This window comes from Clytia hemisphaerica, unplaced genomic scaffold, assembly GCF_902728285.1.
Source record: "Clytia hemisphaerica strain Z4C2 unplaced genomic scaffold, Clytia hemisphaerica genome assembly, whole genome shotgun sequence".
In the NCBI taxonomy this organism is placed as follows: domain Eukaryota; kingdom Metazoa; phylum Cnidaria; class Hydrozoa; order Leptothecata; family Clytiidae; genus Clytia; species Clytia hemisphaerica.
Window position 1 is genome coordinate 1532819 of NW_027104060.1, and position 23170 is coordinate 1555988.

The 23170-nt window shown below is 34.9% G+C and overlaps 2 protein-coding genes across 2 annotated transcripts in view; both read left to right on the top strand.

Moving 5' to 3' along the window:
* The first annotated feature begins 299 nt into the window (after positions 1-299).
* Positions 300-2447, top strand: LOC136812377 (uncharacterized). Its single transcript, XM_067068873.1, has 4 exons — positions 300-646; positions 1514-1625; positions 2069-2243; positions 2402-2447. The coding sequence occupies exons 1-4, from the start codon at positions 353-355 to the stop codon at positions 2445-2447; spliced, it is 627 nt and encodes a 208-aa protein (XP_066924974.1). The 5' UTR covers positions 300-352.
* An 11186-nt stretch (positions 2448-13633) lies between these two features.
* The window catches only part of LOC136812378 (uncharacterized), a 13107-nt gene continuing 3570 nt past the window's right edge, over positions 13634-23170 (top strand). The window contains exons 1-10 of the mRNA XM_067068874.1: positions 13634-13760; positions 18715-18902; positions 19170-19247; positions 19762-19836; positions 19991-20053; positions 20359-20418; positions 20636-20740; positions 20955-21056; positions 21268-21470; positions 22045-22267. Coding sequence (XP_066924975.1) covers positions 18716-18902; positions 19170-19247; positions 19762-19836; positions 19991-20053; positions 20359-20418; positions 20636-20740; positions 20955-21056; positions 21268-21470; positions 22045-22267 — 1096 coding nt within the window. The 5' untranslated portion in view covers positions 13634-13760; position 18715. The remainder of the gene's footprint in view (positions 13761-18714; positions 18903-19169; positions 19248-19761; positions 19837-19990; positions 20054-20358; positions 20419-20635; positions 20741-20954; positions 21057-21267; positions 21471-22044; positions 22268-23170) is intronic.

The following is a 23170-nucleotide window of genomic DNA, read 5'->3' on the forward strand; positions in this document are numbered from 1 at the left end:
TGAGACTTTAAAAGTTAAAGTAAAAAAGAAAGAAAAACCAAGAAGCATCTACAAAATCAAAGCAACTTATCGGTGTTACACGATATGAAAAAACAAGAGAGACTAAAAATGTGCTGATGCAGAACCCCTTTAGGCGATTTCAAAACACAAACTGCAGATTTCAAATCACTTTTAAAGTCTTGAAGAACCACTTGGATAACTTTCCCTGTAGTGTCCATATTGAGAATTCTCACAACCACGCAATCTACTCATTAGAAGCACTAAGCTTCAGGACTCTGACTGAAGAGGTGAAACCGAAATCAATAGCTTCTTTACTTCTGGATTGACTGCATCACAAGCGTATATTGAGTTTATGAGAAACTTGCGCCACAAATCAGAAGATGATCTTCAATTCCATATAAACAAGGCAGACAGGTCAAAGTGCCCTAGAAGAAGGGATTTTAACTTCCTGTATGCAAAATGGGCAGTGGATCATTTTGGAGGACGAAACGGTGTCGATATGTTCGATAAAATGGAGGAGAAAGTGAAGGAGTTTTTAGAAGTGAACGAGGGTACGAAAATCGCATTCCAGCTTTATGACAAAGTGGAAAATAGCCCGTTGATTTTGACAATTGTCACTCCTCTTATGCAAAGGATACACTCAAAGGTAAGCGAGCTTATTCTTGCTGAATGCGAACTAAACCCCTACACGTTTTTTTTTTATAAGAACAAACTTTATAAGAACATAAGGCTTCGAGGCCCAAAAATTTAAGAACATTCTAAGAACATTCTAAGACTTTAGAGACTTAAAAACATGCATTTTCTTAAGAAATTACATCAAAATGCTCAAAAAATGCTGAAAATAAGAACATTTTAAGAACATTTTTAGGCTTCAAATCCAAAAAACTAAGAAAATCCGAAGGCTTCGAAAATTTTTGACGTTCTTATAAAAAAAAAAACGTGTATTGTTTTTACCCTTTCACAGAAATGTATACATGGCTGGGCAACATGAATCATTTTTGACCAATTATAACAAAATTCTCGAACCTTTGGACGATAGAATCCTCCTTAACGTGCACTTTTTTAATAGCATGACATGTGGTTAAATTTTGCAAGCCTAGTTATGCTTTTTTGAGCTTAAAATGCGCTAATGACATGGTGCTTATGTAAAAACTTAACTTGCACATTGGGGGTATATTATTTTTTCAGTGATTACTCCTGGGCATTTCGATTTTTCACCCCCTGGACACGTGTTTTACCCTTGGACAAGCATCAAATTGACCCCCTAGACACAAAAATTTACCCCCGGACATTGCAAATTCACCCCCTGGACAATATATCTTCCACCCCCTATGGACATTTTTTTTCCTGGAAGAGTCCATTATGCATGCGGTGTTGTAGTAGGAGGTTAATGCGTCAACTGAGTGTATGTTTAGACAGTACTTTTTAGTTTGTTCTAAGATTTAAGCCCTTATAAGCGTTAGTATTTTGATGTCCATGCAAGTTTAGGCTGCTAATTTTTATGAAATTTTAGATCCGGCAAGCATCTGAATTGGTGTTCATCGATTCGACTTCCAATCTTGACGAACATAACCTGGGATTCTTCCTGCTACTCACGCATTCAGTATGTGGTGCATTACCACTCGGTAAGTGTTTGTGACATAATTCTAATTTTCTTTAACTTCAAATAGCTGTTAGCAGAAAAAAGTCAAGGTGCTTATTATATTTAAAATTGTGACGACTCAAATCACTAACTTCTCTGTATTTTAGACATTTTTATGAGCAACTCCAATTTTCGGTTTAGGCCTAGAGTTGCTATGGATCTTTTCAAATCGAGGCCGAAAGTTGCTTGTAAGGTTGCTTAAATGTTTCTTAAAGTTGCTTAAAATTAATGAAAGGCACATTAATTAATTTTTTAATAGACGATGTTGTTGTTAATTTGAGGCCTCAGGGTTTGTTAAGCAAGTTGCCTATTTTTGGGTCATTTTGAGGCCTGAGCCCTTAGCAACTCGGTTGCTTATAAAATAATGTGTACACTGTATAGAATTATCATATAGATAATAATAAGAAATAATTATATCTCTTAAAGGAATCGTCATCACGAGCGATGAACAAGAATTGACCCTGAGCAAGGCTTTCAAGCTATTGAAAAGTATCTTACCAGAGGACGCATTTTTCAACTCTCCGGAAGGTCCATCTGTTATCATGACAGACAATTGTAAAGAGCTCCACAACAGCCTTCGATACAACTGGCCAAATGCAAGGCTTCTTCTTTGTACATTTCACATTCTTCAACAAGTTTGGCGGTGGTTGTACGAAAAAGCCCAAGGTATTTCTAAACTAGATCGCGTGAAGATAATGCAGTTGTTCAGAAGGCTGCTCTATGCTGAGGACATCGAATCTCATCTCGTTTTACACGAAGAATTCTTCAATGCGGAAGTTGTCAAGAAATACAATCTCTGTCTTGATTACTTTCGGGATTTATGCGATTTAAGTGAGCGCTGGGCACGATGTCATCGAAGAGATGTGCTGATACGAGGAAACAACACTAACAACTATGTAGAATCCCAATTTCTAGTAATGAAGGACACAATTCTCAAACGACAAAGGCAGTATAATATCAATATGTTGCTGGATAAACTCATGATCGAATTCGAGGAGCATTTCAAACGACGTTTGTTATCTATTGCTGATGGCACCTTCGATGGAATTTACAGTCAACGATTCAAAGGCAGAAAAAGTTACAAATCAATTGTTACTGGTAAATTAAATTGAAAATCTATACATCAAATTTTCACCCCTGTCTCTGATTTTTTCGCTAGTGATGATTTTGATCCTAATTTTAAACTGATAATTTTTTTATTCGAAAGACCTGTTCACTGAAATATAGTGTGTCTGATTTTTCGATAAATGTTTAATAGATACCGCAGTACTACAGTTAAATTCTTTTTTATTTTTCCTCCATAGAATATCATTTCGATTCTGAGAAAAGCTTACGAAAACTTGGACCAAACCTATTTCAAGTCGAGAGTAAAACTACTGATGGCCTCTTTTATACAGTTGATATGATAATTGGAATATGCGAGTGTAAAGCTAGCTTGGACGGATCCCCTTGCTGGCACCAGTACCTCTTGTGGTCAAAAGGAATATCCACATCATCGAATTTTTTACCTCGTTTTGACAAATTTGAACATCAAAAGTTTGCTGAAATTGCATTCGGAAAAAGTTTGGAGAGTTCTTATTATAACCCTCTACATATATCTATAATGGCCGAAGATATAGAAGATACCAGTGAAAATCTCCAAAGACAAATGCAAGAGGAGGAATCTGGGAGTATTGATGAAGTCAATCGGATCAATGTTGACAATACCGGTGAGAAATTGGAAGAAGAAGCTTCTAGTGCGCTCGATAACTTTTTCACCTTTGTTAAACAAGAGATCGAAACAGAAAACACAGAATTCAATTCAGCTATTGTGAAATTCGTCAAACGATTCGAATCATTTTCTACAAGCCAGAAAGTATCTGCATTGCATAGCTTTGGGTCTACCTTTTCTGCCAGGAGAAGAACAAAAATCAAAGTTGGGCCTGCCGCTGTTTCAAGAAGGAAATCTCACATAGGCAGCAGGCAAAAACAAAGCACTGTGGCAACAAAAAGCCTACCACAGCGTCGCGTGAGTGTAAAACGAAAACACAGCATGAAAACAACTATAGACTTGAACGTTCCTTCTGCGAAAAAAGGTGGAAGTGAATCGATGAAAAGCAATACGAAAACTTTTACAAAGAAGAAGCCCAAGAAAGACTAAATTTGATAAGAAAAATACATGCAAAACTATCATTGTATTCGAACTCAAAAATTTACATATGATCCTAGTTAAAAATGTATATATTATGATAAACCATGTATATGTATACCAGGTTAAACTTTATGTATTACCCTGATATGCTTAACCATATTGTCATTTCTTTTAAATGTTTTTCCACGTTGGCTACATGTAAAATTTTTGGCTTCATCGTGTGTCCTTTTATGACGATCAAGCTTTGAATAGCTCTGAAAGCATTTACCACACGATTCGCATTTAAACTTTTCTGTGTGTTTCCCATTGAAATGACCGGTCAATGCTTGCTTTGACTTGAACGGCTTACCACACCTCTCGCAATTGAAAACTCTGTTACACCTTTCCACATGCTCGTTGCGTCTAAAGATCTTGTCAAATGTTGCTCCACACTTAGGGCATGGCTCAACCCGTATGCCATTTTTTCCTTTTGCATTGTATGCCTGAATTAAAAGAAGAAAGTGCATTAAAAAGCCTTTAATCGTAAATTAATCGATGACTTTTCCAGGCTTTCCCTAACTTCTCTAAAAAAAGCCCCTTATAAAAGCTTATTAAAATCACCTTCGACTAGGCGATTTCTCAGCATAGTGTAAGGTTGATATGGGCAATTATAACCATGATATTCTTATAGGAGCTAATGTTATGCCTTTATTAACTTATAAGTTGATAGCTCCCACCATCACATTACGCGACTACAAATTATTTTTGTGTGATATAATAGTAAGCATAATGCCTCACCATTCTTTTGCTGCTCTCTAATGAAAACCATTCATATTTCATTTTTTTGGAAAAATCACCGAAGTCTTCGTTTGCAGCTTTCTTTTCCTATGAATGAACGAAGAACAATAATATAGATTTATCTAGAAAATATTCTAATATCGCATACTATAATGACTTACACCCTAAGTTGAAATATCTCAAGAAAGTCATGAAATTGAGAAAGCTGAAATTTTAGGCCTAATAATGCGGAGTTTTATTGAAAACAATGACTCGACCTCATTTCCGTCTTACCCAGTTGTCATGCACAAAGGCTTGCCAGCCATTCATAGAAACAGTTGATCCATGACCATCTTCCAATATTTCTGCCTCCTCTTGGTTGTTAACTAAGAAAGAAAGGTATGGCAAATTGACGTTGACGTTTACGAATTTCGTGTCCATACTTCCTGATTTTTTTTAACTGAGTAGGCTTTAAGAAGAAGCGGTCCAACATCAAATAATAAGAATAAGAATACAAAATTCGACAGTGGAATAGGTACGATCACGCTAACACATATCAAGAAAATAGTGAATAATTTTGCATTTTTAGTTAATGGTATGATAAACAAATTCCCATGATTTCACTGAACTTTGTTCCAAAAGCATGTGGACACTTTACTTTTTTAAATGTTCTCAGCACCCATCCATGATAATAATAAAAAGTTATACAATTTAGTTATCATTGGAAAGACAATTTTGTCAGACCGACGTAATCTTTATTTTTACCTTGAGTTAACTTTGATGATGAAGCTGCTACTTGATTTTCAATGACACCTTCCATCTTCGCTCTTTCATCACTTTCCTTAAATGTCAAATAATTATTTAATTAATTTGATTAAAAGTGAATAAGATATCACAGATATCACATTGATTTAAAGGTGAATTCAAATAGGTATTTTACAAAGAGACTTATTGTTGGAAACTGTCAGAAAAGTTTTTTTACCATGAAAATGAAAACTTCAAAAAAGACTCATTAGCCTGATGAAATAATACCTGTAAACATACACCATAAGTGATGTCAGCTTCGTCGATCCTTTCCTCCCAATACCACTTCATAAGAACATATCTCGCATACTCAACATGATTATATATGCTTGAGAGCCATTTGTTTTCGACTGGGAATGCCTTTTGATCATAAAGTTCCAAGTTTTTAGAAAACACCACTGCTGTCAAAAAAGACACTACCCCACATATATTGCCATTGATGCCTTGATAAGGCGTATTATCATAGCAATCGCGGGAACATTTACTTGTCTTTGGACCGTCGTGTGTCTTTGTAGAATGAGCACTTTCTATCCTTATCATTTCCGAGGGCATGGAGGGAAAGTAATTGCGAATGGTACCAGCAAACTCCTGCAATTTTTGCGATAACTCTTCTGGTATTTTCCAACCCAACGAATCTACATATATTGATCTTCCAGATTTTAGGTCAAACGCAAGTGTTGTCCAATTATTTCCAGGGTTTCCGTTTTTGGTATTCGTTCCAATGAAGGTCTGGCTAAGCTTATCCTTACGGACATTTGTAATGACGATGAGTGTTTCTACTTTACGCTCTACCCATTTCTTTACCAATTCTTCGAGCTCTGTAGTTCTTTCCAGAAATAGATATTGGTACGAGAAAATGAGAGCACTTGTTTGCTGTTTATTCAGAATGTAAGCAAGATGTTCTATCAAAGAGCGTGGGATCCAATTTCGACCCAGAAGTAGACAAAGATCAGACGTCAAAATTTGCGAGCCATTGATTGACTTTACTGATTTCCCATCTTTACCATTTTGGCATAAAAAAGCAAACTTTTCAATGATGGATGGGTCTACTCTAAAGTCTTGATGAGGCACTCTGAAAGTTGCATCTCTGAGCCATTTTTCCTCATTCACTAAGCTTTCTTTTATTTCTTCGATCCTGTGTACATTTTTTAAAGTATCAATATCTTTTTTAGAGAAAAAATATGTCTCGTTGACAAAGACACATTTGAATTTGCCACTCTCAAGAGTCTTTTCAATGTTGAAGCAGTCACTTTGAGTAAGCAGGATATGATTATCGATTCCGGACTTTTTGTCTGTTGGCAGCTTGTTTAACTTTTTCAAGTCATTGATAACAGTGATCTCAGGCACGTCGAGGCTTTTTGTGTCTTTCCGAACGGTGTTGTGTAACTTCATTGCGTCCTTGGCGATGATCTGTAAAGAAGGTAGTAAAAATCAAATTAAACCAACACAAAATTTCAAAAGAATTTTGTTAAATGTTATCAAAATTTTGGATGTTACTCATCTTTCTACACAAATTCTTCAAACAACATTTCATTTTTAAAATTAGGTCTTACAAATTATAGTTTTGTATTTTGTGTTTGTGTCTTCGATTTTTTATAATTATATTACACAAATCAAACATGAAATGCCAAGATTTGGGTGAACCAAGAAATTAAAACATTTTTACATTATTATAATACACATTTATCATCGAAATACCCTTCTAACATTAAGACAAAGAATGGAAACAATAAATAATCACTTACAAAAGTCTCTTCAAAGTTTGACATTTTTCTTCTTTTTGATAAAAACAACAATCCAAAAAAAACATATAGAAAAATATAAAAAACCTTCAAATTTTACATATACACGTATAACAGAAAATTACTAAGCTTGCTCTTCGCTCTATGTAAAAGCAAACAACGGAAATCGCACATAAAAGAATCAGGCTGCAAATGTGTTAATCAAATGGAAAAGGACGCATGTGATTTTCTCTTTCCTAGTGTGACAGCCAATTTGAACCGAATTTCAGACGTGATTGCAGATGAAGGTCTTGGATAGCTAGAAAATGAATAATTTCTACGTCTCGCAGGTCTTGAATGGTTAATTCAGGTCTTGAATCGCTAATTGCACCCGCGCGGCAAAAAAAGCAGGTCTTGGATCGCTAATTCAGGTCTTGGATAGCTAAAAATTGCGGCAAAAAAGTTTTGAAGGTCTTGGATCGCTATTGGAGGTCTTTGATCGCTTACGGAAAAAAAATTTGCCCCGGCGTCGCACCTGCCGAGTAGAGTGTTGTTGAACACACCAAAAGCCCTTTGGATGCATAATTGGCATTCATAATTTCCAAAAATATCAAAAAGAAAAAAAGTCGTCATGCCAAGAAATTGCTTAAAAAAACTTTCGATTGAGGCGAAAATATAAAAATGTAGTGTTTCCGGAAAACAGCCGGATGAAAAATAATAATTTTATGACCCGGCCACAGACTATGGGTTCATCTATATAGTTCATCATAAAAAAAAGTAAAGTTGGAGCATTCAAGCTATCAAAGTAGTTTTAAACGCACGTGGAAGAAAATGTCCAAATTCACAACCAAAAGTTTTCCACGTTTTAAACGCATGTGGAAGAAAATGTCAAGTTTCCGACAAAAGTTAAAGTTTTCCACATTTTAGACGCACAGGGAAGAAAACATCCAAATTCACAACCAAAAGTTTTCCACGTTTTAAACGCACGTGGAAGAAAATGTCAAGTTTACAACAAAAGTGAAAGTTTTCCACATTTTAAACGCACAGGGAAGAAAATGTCCAAATTCACAGCAAAAATTTCCACATTTTAAACGCACGTGGAAGAAAATGTCCAAATTCACAACCAAAAGTTATCCCGTTTTAAACGCACGTGGAAGAAAATGTCCAAATTCACAACCAAAAGTTATCCCGTTTTAAACGCACGTGGAAGAAAATGTCCAAATTCACAACCAAAATTTTTCCACGTTTTAAACGCATGTGGAAGAAAATGTCAAGTTTACGACAAAAGTGGGAGTTTTCCACATTTTAGACGCACAGGGAAGAAAACGTCCAAATTCACAACCAAAAGTTTTCCACGTTTTAAACGCACGTGGAAGAAAATGTCAAGTTTACGACAAAAGTGAAAGTTTTCCACATTTTAAAGACACAGGGAAGAAAATGTCCAATTTCACAGCAAACAGCCAAAAGTTTTCCACGTTTAAAACGCACGCGAAAGAAAATGTCCAAATTCACAACCAAAAGTTTTCCACGTTTAATAAAATGCATTTTAAAATACCAAGGGAAATTCAATCATTAATCAGTAAATTCCGCTCAGGATTTGAATTTTTACTTACAGTTCTTATCCAACCACAACCATTTGGTACATCTACCATCCATTCTGACAACCATCATAAAAAAGCGAGTTCAAACTTTTTTGAGGTTGCAAGTATTTAATTTTTCAAATAGACCTAGCATGGTCAGATTTATCCCCAAATGTTGCGTCCTTGTTAGAATTTGTGTAAATATACAGCCAAAATTGAGATAAGTTTGTTGTGAAAGTTGATAAAGTGTCCTCTTTTTCAAGAATTCAAGAGATTGCATTGCATCTCTCATGCCACACCAAACGAAGCATCAAATCCAGCAAAGAATAATGAAACTTCATCATCAACCATTTCTTGTAACAATCACACAAAAATCAAATCAATTCAACTCATTAAAGCATCATAAAAACCAAAGAAAAATAGCAAAAGAGCAGTGGCAACCAGTTGTTTATTTTTGCCGCCATCTTTTATTTTGACTGTTAGAAAGCAGTATGGTCCGATCAAAAATACGCTTCGGAACCGGGCGACGTTTCCCGATCGGCAAGGAACCGTAGGCATGTTTTCCGGTGACGTGTCTCAAACGAAACGTACTCCGCCTCGAAAAAAGAACACTGTACTGTTTTCCCGCTCAGAGCTCGATCTATAAAGAGACTTGGAAAAAAATCCATAATGGCTCCCCCACGGCTCATAGAGAATTAGACTTTTAGTATATAGATAATAGAAAGTTCTCTTAAAGCACTTTGCAAGTGTACGAAATATGTTTTTTCAGTCTAGAAAATAGAAACAACAAGGTAAAGTATCTAATTTTTCTTTATGAATTTTTGCTTTTTTCAATAAATTTCTATATCTAACTTTAAACTTCTCACATATACATGGATAGAAGAGAGCGCTACACCCACAATACCTGTATTTAAGATTCATTTCTCTCTGCACTCAGTGGCGCAGGCCCCTACAGTCATGCGAAGAGAACCAATTGCATTGCACAAAAAGCTGTGTACTCTGGTGTACTAGTTAGCCTGCTTTAATTAAAAAAGTGACCTATTTTAAATACATTTTATCCAATTCTCTTTTTAATGTTATAGGACAGAATGAGTTGGGTTATCATAGACTGGGATGACAGCGGCCTAACATGCAACAGCGTAAATGATACCAATGTTTCATGGGGTGCAACAGCGACTGGTGTGCCTGTTGTTGGAGATATTGTCTCCTGCAAGACTGGAAGTCATGAAAAGTCTTTCTTGTTTTTAGTAGGTTTTATTTATTTGCCTTTTTATTTCCTAGTCAACCTTCCCCAGCTAAGTATCTTTTTTACTAGGTACAGTAAATTAAATTACACTTTTGTGAAAACTGATTTCCAAGTGTAGCTAACTTTAATATTTCCAAAAGTCGAGATAATTAAGACTTTTGTAAAAAACAATAGAATTTCAACATAACAACGTGTGAGGACCCATTTTTATTTTCAAACCTAGAGATGTTACCACAAAGGCTAGCCGAAAAGTAGCTAAGAGGAAAATTGATAAAGGTTTGTGATTTATTGTAAATCTTTGGACAAGTTTGCATCAACGATGTAAAAATAATAGATAACCAACTACCTCTAGAAGGCACTTCTCCCAAGAGAACAACCATTGTTTTCCTATTGAAATGAGCACTCCTTTAAATAGCTCTGTGTGCAGTGCGTGTTATGCTTTTAGCTAGATTTTGACACTTTTTGACATCCACTGAATTGATAGAAAATTTGAATTGTTATTTACTGTAAATTTTGGAATTTTTTTCAAAAGATAAAGGTACCAATCTTTAGACAAATTGACTACGGATCGGCCTGATACCACTTAATCTTCATCTGGATAAATAAACGCCCATAAAATGATGTAATCTGAAAAATATATGTGTGATTTGAAGTGCGATATCTCACGTATGAAAAGTGCATGAAGGTTGCCTTATACAGAATAAACAGATGAATGTTTATAGAACAATAATATCTAATTAAAAAATTCCTTCTGTGAGGCTGCCTATAGGAAAATACACTTTTTCTAACCCAAAATTTGGAAAAATATACATCACGTGATCGATTCTGTCCAATAGAAGGTTGTAAATGAAGCAAGTTTTTATTTAATTGCACTTTTTACGATGCAAAATGTCATTAATATTTTTACAACCGTAACACAGATGTTTTTTGAGAATCAAGGCAAGTTGGTTATCTATTATTTTTACATCGTTGTTTGCATGAATTTTTATACCCTGTGTTTGTGTATTCTGTTTTCACAAAGACACTTCAGAGAGCAATAATCCAACAATCAAACTTATTTCTAACTTGTGGAAAGGTAATGCAAAATCTGAAGATATCACTTCCTGGCTTTGTTTTATTTTCTCAGGATTTGGTTCTTAGACTGCTTCAAGACTGCTTTTAAGGTAAATTCAATGAACTTCAATGTGGGGGGCGTACGAGATTTCGGTATTGCGGAAATGGGCTTGTTTTTGTGCGGAATTTCGGTAATCACGTCAAAACACTTCGGTATTTCGGAATCCAAAAAGACTTCGGTTTCGGAAAAATGACTTTTTTTACTGCGGAAATTCGGTCTGAAGAGCTTTAGTTTCGGTTTTTCGGTATCCGATTGTGTGCTTCGGAAATAATACTGAGGTTAACCATACCAGGATAATCACGATGACGGACGAAAAAATACGAAATTTGATTGGTTGAAACTCACTAGCCTGTTTAATTTTCATGGTCGTGATTTTACCAATATGGGACTTAACCTCACTAATTTCTATCCACAAAAGACGCTTTCTGAATCAATGACGTCAAGCACAAGCGCGCGCTAGATCCTAGCGGCGTTCGCGCGCACATATGATGGGTATAGGTATAGATTGCTCCACAACACAATCTTATTTCATTCGCGGACCTTTTGTAAGCAGTGAAAAATTGAAGCTTTTTCAAAACGGACCAAAGCTGGTACGATGAATGGCACGATGCCTCGAGGGCTTTGTGAGAAGGTCAACATTTTTATAATAAGGCGTTAATATTTTACTGAGAGTCAAATCATCACCTATCATTCGGAACGATGAAAATCCAGTTCTATAACAGGGTTCCCAGCGGTCAGGGAAAACCTGGAAAATGGGTTGTTTTTTGAAAAAGTCAGGGAAAACCTGGAAAAGTCAGGGAATTTTCGTAAAATTTCTCAAAAGTCAGGGAGCTTTTTTTCAGAATGCCTTGTTATTTTTGATTTTTTCTAAAGTCAACACACTTTGACTATTGTAAAGCTGGCCGGGTTATTTTTGAAATAATTATTTTACTACAACACGAAAAATTTGACGTTTTTGGTCAGGAAAGAATATTCTCTTTCCATTCTAAGTCAGGGAAAACTACTCTTCTCAACACTTTTTTTAGGGAAAAAGGGTGGATTTTAAAGCAAAAGTCAAGGAAAATTTTTCGCGCTCGCTTCGCTCGCATTATCTTTTACAAACGTCCTTTTTTGAGGTAGGGGGTTAAACTGAAATTTGTGTCCTCTGGTCTCTGTGTCGTACCACCTCTTTGCAGCGTGCGGTGTCCGCAGGGTGTAATAGTTGTACTGTATGTGGCAAAATATTCTTTTCCCACAGTTTCTTCCTTTTTTTATTCAAGTTTTTCTTTAAGTAAAAATTATCTACAGAAAAAAATTCGGTATCGGAATTAGTGAAATATTTTTGCGGAATATCGGAAAATAAGGTAAAAAATGCTCGGAATTTCGGAAATCAGAAACCCCGTACGCCCCCCCCCCTTCAATGTGTTACAGAGATATTTATTTATTTTAAGAATTTGAGACTGATTTGGACTGGTAGCCCTGAGTCCTTACCAAAGAAACAGGCTGACCCTAAAGAATATAAACCTTTCCGTAGGTTGAATCTTTACGTAGCCAATTATGAAGTATTATAGCAGCAATTGTGATCGTTTTTACCTTTTCTGGTTCCAGTGAGAATGGGCGTCTAAATACTCTCCAACGATTGGCTAAAATGCCGAAAATTTTCAGAAATACCGCATCTGGAAGTCTGTAATTGACACATTTTTCGGGGGTCAAACCTTTCTGAGGGTATGGTTTCATCATGCCCAGTGGGCACGCAACGTCTTTAGGACGTCTGAGCGACGTCCGTTATTCGTCCTTTCGTCTCTTTCCCGTCGCGGTCTTTAAAAGACGTCGCTGAGACGTCAATTATAGACGGTCTTAGTACGACGTCTTACCGACGTCCAGCAATGGTCCACTATAGACGATCGGAAAAAGTAAATTCGAAGTCAAAAGACTTGTTGTTCAATTAGATTTGCGGGTGTTATATATTATTTGAATTATTCTTTTTGAATAAAGTTATACTTTTTCTCTAAGTCAAATCATAAAAATAAATTAAATGAAATAGGTTGACAAGATTCATACGTTCTTTTTGTATTTATTATTTTTTTAGAGAAAGTATTTTTGTGTTTTTCCTTTAAACACAACCCCCGTCCAATTCACGATCGTCAGTTTCCGACGTCTTTCGACGTCTTTAGACGTCGAATAACAAAATCACAGCGCCGGGGAAGTCTGGGGCGAGAATATATAGACGGGGTTTTTGTAAATCCATTTTTGGCAAATTTATGAATTGGGAAGTAGTAAAAACAGCATAATTAAAAATAACTTTTGTTAAAAAGTTGTAATGAAATGATAAAAAATTAGTAAACATACAGAGTTAAAGCAATTAAGTTACTTTTTGTCATTAAACTTATTTTTATTAACCCCCGGTTATGTTTTCTTCCGGCGCCAATTTTTCGACAGAGACTTTTTATGAACAAAGAATTTGTCGACGGCAATTGACTTTGAATTGGAAAATCACGACAACAACACTCAAGCTATCAAGGTAAATTTTTTCTTAGAATATAACTCTGTACTTTCACTTTCTTTCTCTCCTTTTGCTTGGAGTTGATTGAGTTGAACTTTTCATTTAGTATTCTATACTGGGATTTATTGGTTTTGACTTATAGATTTTGAAATGGAGAAACTGCTTTTTTAATGGATGGAATTAGATTATCCATTGTTGGTGTACTGGCTATTACACACCCAAACTTTTTATCCTGTATGCTGATAAACAACCTTAATGCCTTTGGGAGACACTTGACACTTGAGGTAATCACGATTAGAACAGTTAATCAGTGCATTAGAATCATTCCCTGATTGCATTAGAAACTTCAGACTTGAGAAACTACGAGAATAGAAAGGTTTCTTTTGTTTTAAGATTCTTGTTTTGAATTCCAAAATTTCCCAGTTGCCCAAATTTACCATTAACAGTTTGATGTTACATATTATTGAATTCTCAATGTTTCTCTGAATTTGTTGAATTTGATTTGACACTTGTTAGATCAGTGCATTAAATTTCCCTGACTTGAGAAAGACTTTAAAGGTTGTTTTGATTCTTTTCCCAACCCTCTGCCAGTCAGTTTGATTACATATTCTCAATTTGAATAGTTGAAGGTTTCATATATATTGTTGCTCAATCGATTAAGGCAGGATTGATTGGTAATTGGTGTTGGACCGATTTGATTTGTGTTTGGCTGGCTCCACTATTTTGACCAGACGTAATTAATCGAACCAATCAAACGTTTGTCAAACTTAATCGAACTTTGTTGTCCAATTAAATTAATGCTCGACTAAGTTCGGTTGTCGAACTTTGATTGAATACTCACAAATTTTCTAAACTATAAACAATAAAGTTCAATTAAAGAAACCAACCTTAATCAAACTTAATTTAATCAATCGATTAACTATCGATTAGATATCGATTTTAATAGATAATCGATTGATTAGTAACGTCTGGCTCAATGCGAGCGAGCACAAAAAAGTTTTCAGTGATCCTTGGAATAAGATTACGTAATCGGTGCCAAATTGTTTTTGTCTGAAAGTGGCGACCAAATAGGAGGCCACTATTTTCAGGGTGTTCTCGACAGTCTTTCTCCCCCTGCTTGCATGGAGTGGATAGCAGAATTTAAAAATCAGACTACATATTTGTTTCCTAAAAGAAGATTACGTTGTGCGCTTAGTACTTAGAAAAGATTTGTTGAACATTTCTTCTTGTTGAACGGAGCTTTTTGTCAAATTTGTCAAACATTTTTTGTTGACGAACTTTGTGGAACTTAATCGAATACTCACAATTTTAGCAACTTTTGTCGTTCGATTTAGTTCAACAAAGTTCAATTAGTTCAGTTATCAAACTGTTCTATTAATTATCATGTCTAGTTTTGAGTAGTCTATCAATGACATTAATACAGAATATAATTAATATAATCTCCTTTGGCAAGGAGAGGCTGAAAAAAATTTTCCAATCAAAAATGTTGAAGGGCATTGAGTTTATTTTCATACTAGAGGTATTGTTGAGTCAGAAAAAACATGTTTTGAAACTTTTTGGAGAATGCTTTTGGTGTAGCGATGGGGATGTGGTTTTTACCCATGCTCAACACTTTGTCTTCTGTTAAAAGCTGTGCTTCATTTTCAAATCTGCAACACCTCAACCTCACTCAAAGTTTTCTTAAAGTATAAATATAACTATCATTTAGTCAATTTCCACCCTATCCTTAACAAATGTTCATATAAAGCTTTTTTCACATGCACGTAAAATTTTACTTTAGACCTTATAGAAAATCGTTTGTAATACACTACATAAGCTTAAGGGGATTCCCCACCCTTCAAGGTCTTAAGTAAGATTTTACGTGCATGTGAAAAAAGCTTAAAAAGGGGTGTGATATTTTGTTAGAAAATTTCATGGAAATATATTTAAAAATCTATAATCAACGTCGAAATGTACAAATGTTTGTGTCTATGGGACTCGTGCGACCTGTGTGTGATATTTAAGCAACATTTTAAATTTGTGGAAGGCGTCTAAAGAAAACAAGCACTTTGTTTGTCATTCCATTTATAAAGGTAATCATGCCCAAGTTGCTATAATTTCAATTTCCCCCTAAGGCGAGACCAATTTGATTAGTTGTTTTACTGGCTCGACCGACCCTGAAATTCCAAAATCGAAATAAAAATAAAATTAATTTTGGTAGTATATTTTTATTTCAAGTGCTTTACAGACTGTCAAATTTCTCAAAATTTTGGTATAAATTCAAGCTTTATGTGTCTTTTTATTTTCTATTTCGCATTTTTGTAAAGATGTAGTACTGTAGTTTTTAGGTGAAACTCTACTTTTATTTTAGTTTTTTCACCGACCGACCGACCCTCTTTTTTGGGTAGCTTGGCCCGTGAAACAACAAATTAAATAATTCTTGTCTAACATTTTTTCTTAATTTCCCATGTTTTGAAAAGAAAAGCAGGAAAAACACACAATCTCTCAACCAAAAAGTCTAAAACATTTATCCAAGTAACGTGAGATTTTTGAAGTGAATTCAGTTTTAAAGGCTTCTTAAATTTGAAAGAGATCCAGGTTCCCCAATTCTAAAGGAGCCCAAGTCTATTTCTTATGTAAAATGAATTTTTTTTTGTTTTCCTGAATTTATGGTTCATTTACTTTATTTTGGTATATCTGACGTGTGCACCTAAAAAGTTGATATAAAATTTTACCACCTCATAATAAAGGAAAAAAAAAACCTTTAAATCACCTAATTATGTCAAAACGCCTTAACTAAGAAGCTTAGTGTGGTAAAATATTTCAAGTCACTTTAAAGGTTTTAGTTTTACATAAGTGTTCCTATTTCATATCAGACATGTCATGTCTTATATCAGGCCGGTGTCTCCTATTGTTACTTAGTCTTTGATTTCGTGCTGAATAAACAAAAATTAGTTTTTCTTTTCTTCTTGCTGATCTTTGCTTCTTGCTGAACAACCTTGCTCCTTGTGAATTAAAATCACTCTTATTTAAAAACAAAATTTCAGATTGAAGGGAAGAATTTGTTTAGAAAAAATGGGCTCTTCCAGAAAAAGGTTTTACATGGGGGATGGAGGATATAATGTCACCCTGTCCAGGGGGGTAAATCACTAAAAATGTATAATGAGTTTGTTCGAGATTTTGTTATTGAAACAAACCGTTTAATAACCAATGGTTTTGTTTTTAACGGCGTCCATAGATCAGTGTCTTTGTTTTGCTTCACTTGTGACGCTCCAGCACGTTCAGGGCTTAGAGGCACCATTCAATATACAGGCTATTATGCCTGCGAAAGGTGCTCTCTAAAGGGTAAAAGTGTTAGAAATCGGATTGTTTATGACAGGTGGGATCCTGAATCTGATCCTCCGATTGAAGAGCGTACAGATGAAGTTTTTCGTCAAAATGGATACGCCTTGCCCGATGACGATGGCAAGCGCCATCAGTTGGATGAGTCTGAACTTGTTGGCTTGGCAATTGACATTATCAGAGATTTTACACTGGACCCTATGCACTTGGTTTACCTTGGAGTGACTCGCCGTCTACTTTATTATCTAAAAGGTTCTTACAAGAAGATAAAAGCTGGAAAGCTTATCTACTGCCTATCTGAATGCGATATCTAGAAATCTTGATGATCTCAAATTACCATCTGATTTTGCCCGACAACCTCGAAGTATTTCGGATTTAGACAGATGGAAAGCCACTGAATTCAAATCGCTCCTCCTGTACACTGGTTTGGTTGTACTGCGGCCATATCTTTCCTCAGACGCTTGGAAACACTTTTTGAGCTTCTCTCTTGCAATCAGGTTACTAAGTGAAGAAGTTGATGCAATTCGTAATGCAAATTTGGATGTTGCAAAAGAACTTTTGAAATATTTTGTTCTTAATGCTCATATGTATTATGGTGAAACGTTTTGCGTCTTCAACGTGCATAATCTACTGCACCTTTCAAGCGATGTGTATTATTTCCAGCTACCATTGATTGCATTTTCCTGTTTTCCTTTCGAGAATCATTTACAAAAATTGAAACGCCTCGTCAGAGGAAAATCAAATATACTTAGCCAGATTGTGAAACGATCAGAAGAATTAGATGCTAGTTACTATCTCGATAAACCCGTGGCGATGAAAATCAAACCTGATGGAAAAAATTCATGCTTTTTAACTTCGCATCGTTTAGTTTTTGTGAAAAGGCAAGAAAATGGTGGTGCCTTCTTATGCAACACTTATACGTTATCAAATCTTTCCTCGTATTTCAATCTAATGGGTATCGACTCTAAATCAGTTGGTATATTTCTTTTGAAAGGAACTTTGCAAGCAGAGGAGCGACACTATAGTAAAGAAAGTTTCCTGAAAAAGTGTGTATGTTTACCGTATCGAAATGACTTTGTTGTAATTTCATTGATTTAGATGTCTTCCTGCAATAACGAGTCAAATTTTGAAACAGATTTAAATTTTTCTTTGAAATTGTTAGTAGTTTTTTCCAGAGTTATCATGGTTTACGGTCGTAGTTGCTTTTACAAGTGTATACTCGTTAAAACCTACAAAGTTGGATTTTGGACTTTTTTAACTTCCAAACTTAATTATTATCGATATAAATTGTATAATTCAATTCAATTTTTTACAACCTCTTATAAAATGTTCATAAAATATCTAATTTCAGAATTTTATCCCAAAGTGTCGTAAAATTCGAAGTTATTCAAAATTCTATCAAAAATACCTTTAAGAAATCAAGTTTTTCGGACCTAGAGATTGCACAATTATATTTAAGGTCGTGTATGCAAATTTTGTATCCACTGGTATAGACCTATTGTTACTTTGAATTCTTTGCAGTATTTTATTGTTTCCCAAATGTATTTCTTCTGCCTAAAAGTACCAAGCTTTATTTATTTGTAATTACTATATGAAGAAAAAAAGTGTTTCTTTGAGCATTTTTATTATTTTAGAAAGTTTCATAGACTTTTGAGACTTTTCAGGTTACGAACTATCGTGGTTTTCGTGAATCTTGACTTTTTTTGCGAATGTTAATCTCTCTCCAAATGCTACAGATGATAATGAACGTTTATGAAAGTAAGGCTTCCTAAAAAGTTGTCAGCAGTGTTTATCCTTTTAATTATCTTAAAATTAATTGTCGTAAAATTCAGTAAATCTCACGACCTACCGAAATCCTAATCTAATATTCTTAAACGAGTGCAATGAGAAAATGTTATCAATCATTTTTTTTTTCAGAATGGCATACGTATTAGTCAAATGTTTTGAAAATAACAAAATCGTCGAGGCCACCATTCCAAAGCATTGGATGGAAGGACATACGATGTGGTGGCCAGCACACAAAGCCAGACAATTGGCCATCAGTCTCGCTCCGCTAGACAAAAATTGGAAATCGTTTCCAGTCTTAGAAGTCAAGAGATCTAGTGGTTAGTAAATGTATTTTTAAACATGCATAGAAAATAATGCTTACATCATTGGTCCTTGATTTTAGTATGAGCTTTTCTTTTTCCATTCAAACCTTGTTATTTCTCATTGAATTTTTATGGCTTTACACTTATGAAATATAAAAGGAGAATTCCCGTTTTCGTGTAGTGGATCGATGTCTTGAGCAAATGGCCAAATATTTAAATCTGGGCTAAAGCTTGTATAATTTCCCATCTTATCTTAAGATAAAGTTTAATATTCTATTTAAGACAACTTTGAAGAATTGGAAACTGGATCATACACAACTACGGAAGCTGAAGACAGTCCCGTTAAGAAGAAGCCAAGTCGTAAGTGCTAAATAATTCTTAAGTTAATACGGGGTTGAGGGTTGAGCAGACCGTTATTATACCCTAGTTCCTTCTTTTATCATTTTCCTACGGCTACTTCAGATCTCAAATTTGATTTTTCAAATTTGATAGTTTCGAATTCTATACATTGACGCCATTGGGCTCTTCCAGAAAAAAATATTACATGAGGGGTGGAGGATATAACAATTTTTAGTGATTTACCCCCCCCGGACAGGGTGACTTTTGGCCCCTCAGACAATAGGTTTTACTCCCCGGACAAGCATCTTCTGACCCCCTGGACACACCAAATTACCCCCAGACAGAGCAAATTTACATTTACACCCCCGGACAAGGCAAATTTTGATGATTTTTTTGCTACCCCCCCCCCCGGACAATATATACTCCACCCCCCATGTAAATTTTTTTTCTGGAAGAGCCCATTGCGATGAATACGCAATTCGCAATTTCGATGACAGCTCATTTTATGATGAAGCATTTCTCGTCTACTTTATAGACCAAGAAAGAAATACAAGTCAACCTCAATTTGCGATTGAAAGTTCTTTGCCTTCGCTACCAGGTGCAGCCACAGGTGATTATTTTGTGTGAAATTCTTTTTTTGCCTTATACCTCCATTGCTTGGTATCAGATTCGGTACCATAAAAAAAATCGTTAAGTTTACAACACTAAATTCGATTCTTCTCAAATTGTAAATTTTATTTGATTTGCCACTTATATCACTTCAGTATCGTCCAAACAAACAGCTGAAGAAAATTCTTTCCAGCTTCGCTCTCCTGTTTTGGGCAAAGGTAACATTACACCTTTTTTTTATATATTGTAAAATTATAATCTTTTAAAAATCTTGAATGGAAATTTCATCCAACATTATCTGGAGAGGAGATGGGTACTGTAGTGTCACTAGAGTTTGAAAATGGTCCCTCTCAAGTATATTTTAACCTTAAAAATTAGTGAATCTGTGGAGATATTTTGAGATCCTGATATACTTTATCTCTTTTAAAAAGGTTGCTTTTTCGGACTAGTAAATAGGAATTAAAAGCAAGTTTAAGCTGAAGAGAACACTCCTTAAATTCATTTTTTTTATTTTTCGTTTTAGTAACAACCAAGGGAAAACCAAGGGGAAATACAAGTCTAGTGTCTCCTGTTTACAACAAATGTAAGTTTTATAGTAGATCTTTAAAAGTTGTAAAGGTTTAAAGTTAACGGGCTAAAGGTATACCTTAACGAATTAGTTGTTGTAAAAGTGATGTAATGTAAAAAATTCATTGTAGGGGCTCAGATCCTTGAATTACTTCTTAAATTGGAATGCCGATCGCTTCTTTTAGTTCAATTTTTTTTTTAAATATCAATAGAAAGAAATTCTTTTGTTCTAGCCAATATATCACAAATGGTCAGATCGAGTTTTTCGCCCACGACAGAGCAACCCAGTAATGCCAATAATGCATTCATTCCAATCCTTCCTGGATTCAATTCACAAGGTATAATGTCTTGAGATATTTTAAGCTAATTGTGTACATACAATAATTATTTTTAGATAAAGTAAGATTTTGAATGCTTTCTGCAATAGGAACACCCAGATATTTCCACATTTGTAGTTACTCTATGCTATATTAAAATACGTTAAATTACGTTTCGGTTCGTGAAGAATATATACATTTCCATGACACTGATAGTTTAAATATTCCTCTCTAGGTGATCAATCGTTGATTTCGACGACAATGTCATCGCCCGTTCGGCAAACATCAAAATACCCAAGTGCTGGTGGTCATAACTTTAAAGAAATGAATAATAAACGTAAGTTCGTAATAAAGTTCTTTGATACAAGTCCTTTTACCTGCTTTCTTAAAATCTCTCCCTCTCTAACTTGTTTGGAGCTATCCCGATGTCATATCACACACACAGTGCTTATCTAATTAATATAACGTTAGATGAACGCTAAAACACGAACTAGTGAAAAAGTGTGTACATCAAATTAGTAATTGCATCATTGTACTTTCATTTTCAGATTTTCAATATACGATCATGATGGAGTTTCAACGACTGAGTCAGAATCAAGATCGTATACTAAGTCTACTCCAGAATTCAAACATGGACACCGAAGAAAGCGATGATACAGGAGATCAAATCCTTGTGGCAAGTTCCTCAATGGAAGAATTCAAAAAAGAGGAATTAGAGCTAAAGCAGAGCAGCAAAAAACGAAAGATTAAGGTACGGCTCAGACTTGTTATACCAACCTTATTCCTTATGAGGATAATTTGAAGTATACACCTCGATTTTCTTGCATCCACGGCAAGGACCCGTCGTTTATTAGTTTTTGAAAACATCTTCAGCTGTCAATTGCAAGGTCTCTCATTTTGTTGGTACATAGATAGCCTGATTTTAGTCCATATTTCTTTGGAGGTATTAACAAGATATAATTTTCAACCCAAACTGACGTGTCTATTAAATGTGGTTTATCAGGCACCTTAAGTTATCTTGGTAATCAATGCTCTTTTTTATAAGCATAGTATTTTTATCATACTATAGCTCAAATTTGCAAAAGAAAATTATGATGCTAAGCTTAGCTCAAAGGTGGGAAATTCATCATTCAAATGAGATATTTTCTGTTTAAGTAGAAAAGAAAAATTGTAAATAGAAAACTTTTGACCTTTTTATCTGGGAAAATGAAAATCAGCCAAAATTGGCGATGTTTTGAAATATAATATGATATCATACAATCAGCACATGGCTTTTGGTTGCCCCTTGTTTGCTTAAATTTGTGCATATTTTTTACACATTTCAGCGAAGACTCATAAGACAATTATCATCTGGCAAACCTGCGAGAAAGGCTTTGCTTTCGGCATTGGACTCGCTGATGACTAGAGCTGTGCAAGGTCAATTTTCAAAAGCTGGCAAGAAAGGAAAACTGAACTTTCAAGACACCCATCATTATACGTGCATTATGAGTAAGTTCTATGAATATTATCCAACTTATAACAACTTATTAAATTATACCAATTTGTGGTGTAGATTCTTTAGCAATGTTTTTGATAGTTTTGTTATTAAATTATCATTATTTATTACAGCCTATGTATAGCTCACCTCTACAGGGTGTCCCGAAAAAAAAGTACTATGTCCACTTATGTCCACTTATCTGTGTTAGATTTGTAAGATTGTAAGAGATTGTTTTTTAATTACATTGGTAATGGGTCGTTCCATTTTATACCCATACAGGGGGTGGACGAGCATTTCCAGGGGATAAAAGACAGGTTTTAGTCTGTCCACTTTAATGTCACTTTAATGAATGAATTTTTCCAAGGCTTTCTTTGTAAATTTTGCAATTTTGCAGGGGTATCCCTACATTTCAAACATTTTTTTTTTGAATAGAAAGGTTCGCCCACCCCTGTATGGACTTTTAATGGAACAGCTCATGATACTTAAATCACAATAATGCAACAATGAAACACAAATGCAAAAACCTATAACATTCAAAAATCATTTAGAATGGGGCAGCAGAATAAACTGAAACTATTTTTGGAATATCTTTAGTCGAACGACGAATTAAAGATTGTCTTAAAGAGCATTATTAGATCTTGTGATACAAACACAGCTGTTTTTTGTACTTATAGAAGTGGTAGTCTGACACAGTGCTCTTTTTCGGGACACTTTGTAATTGGAAACCATGATGATTATTACTGAATACCGCCTTTCAAAGTCTTTATTCTCATTTTATATATTGTAATGCCGTATCAACTTGGGGGCACGGGGGGGGAGCTATGCCCCTCAATAATAAAAAAAAATGATTTTTTTGCAAAATGCAAAGTTTTCTTTTTTAATTTGTCATAATTGTCACGATTGAGTGCATTTTCAAGCAATCTAGAGCTCAAATTTTCAAAATTTTCCCCCTCGGGCCAAACCATGCTTGGCCT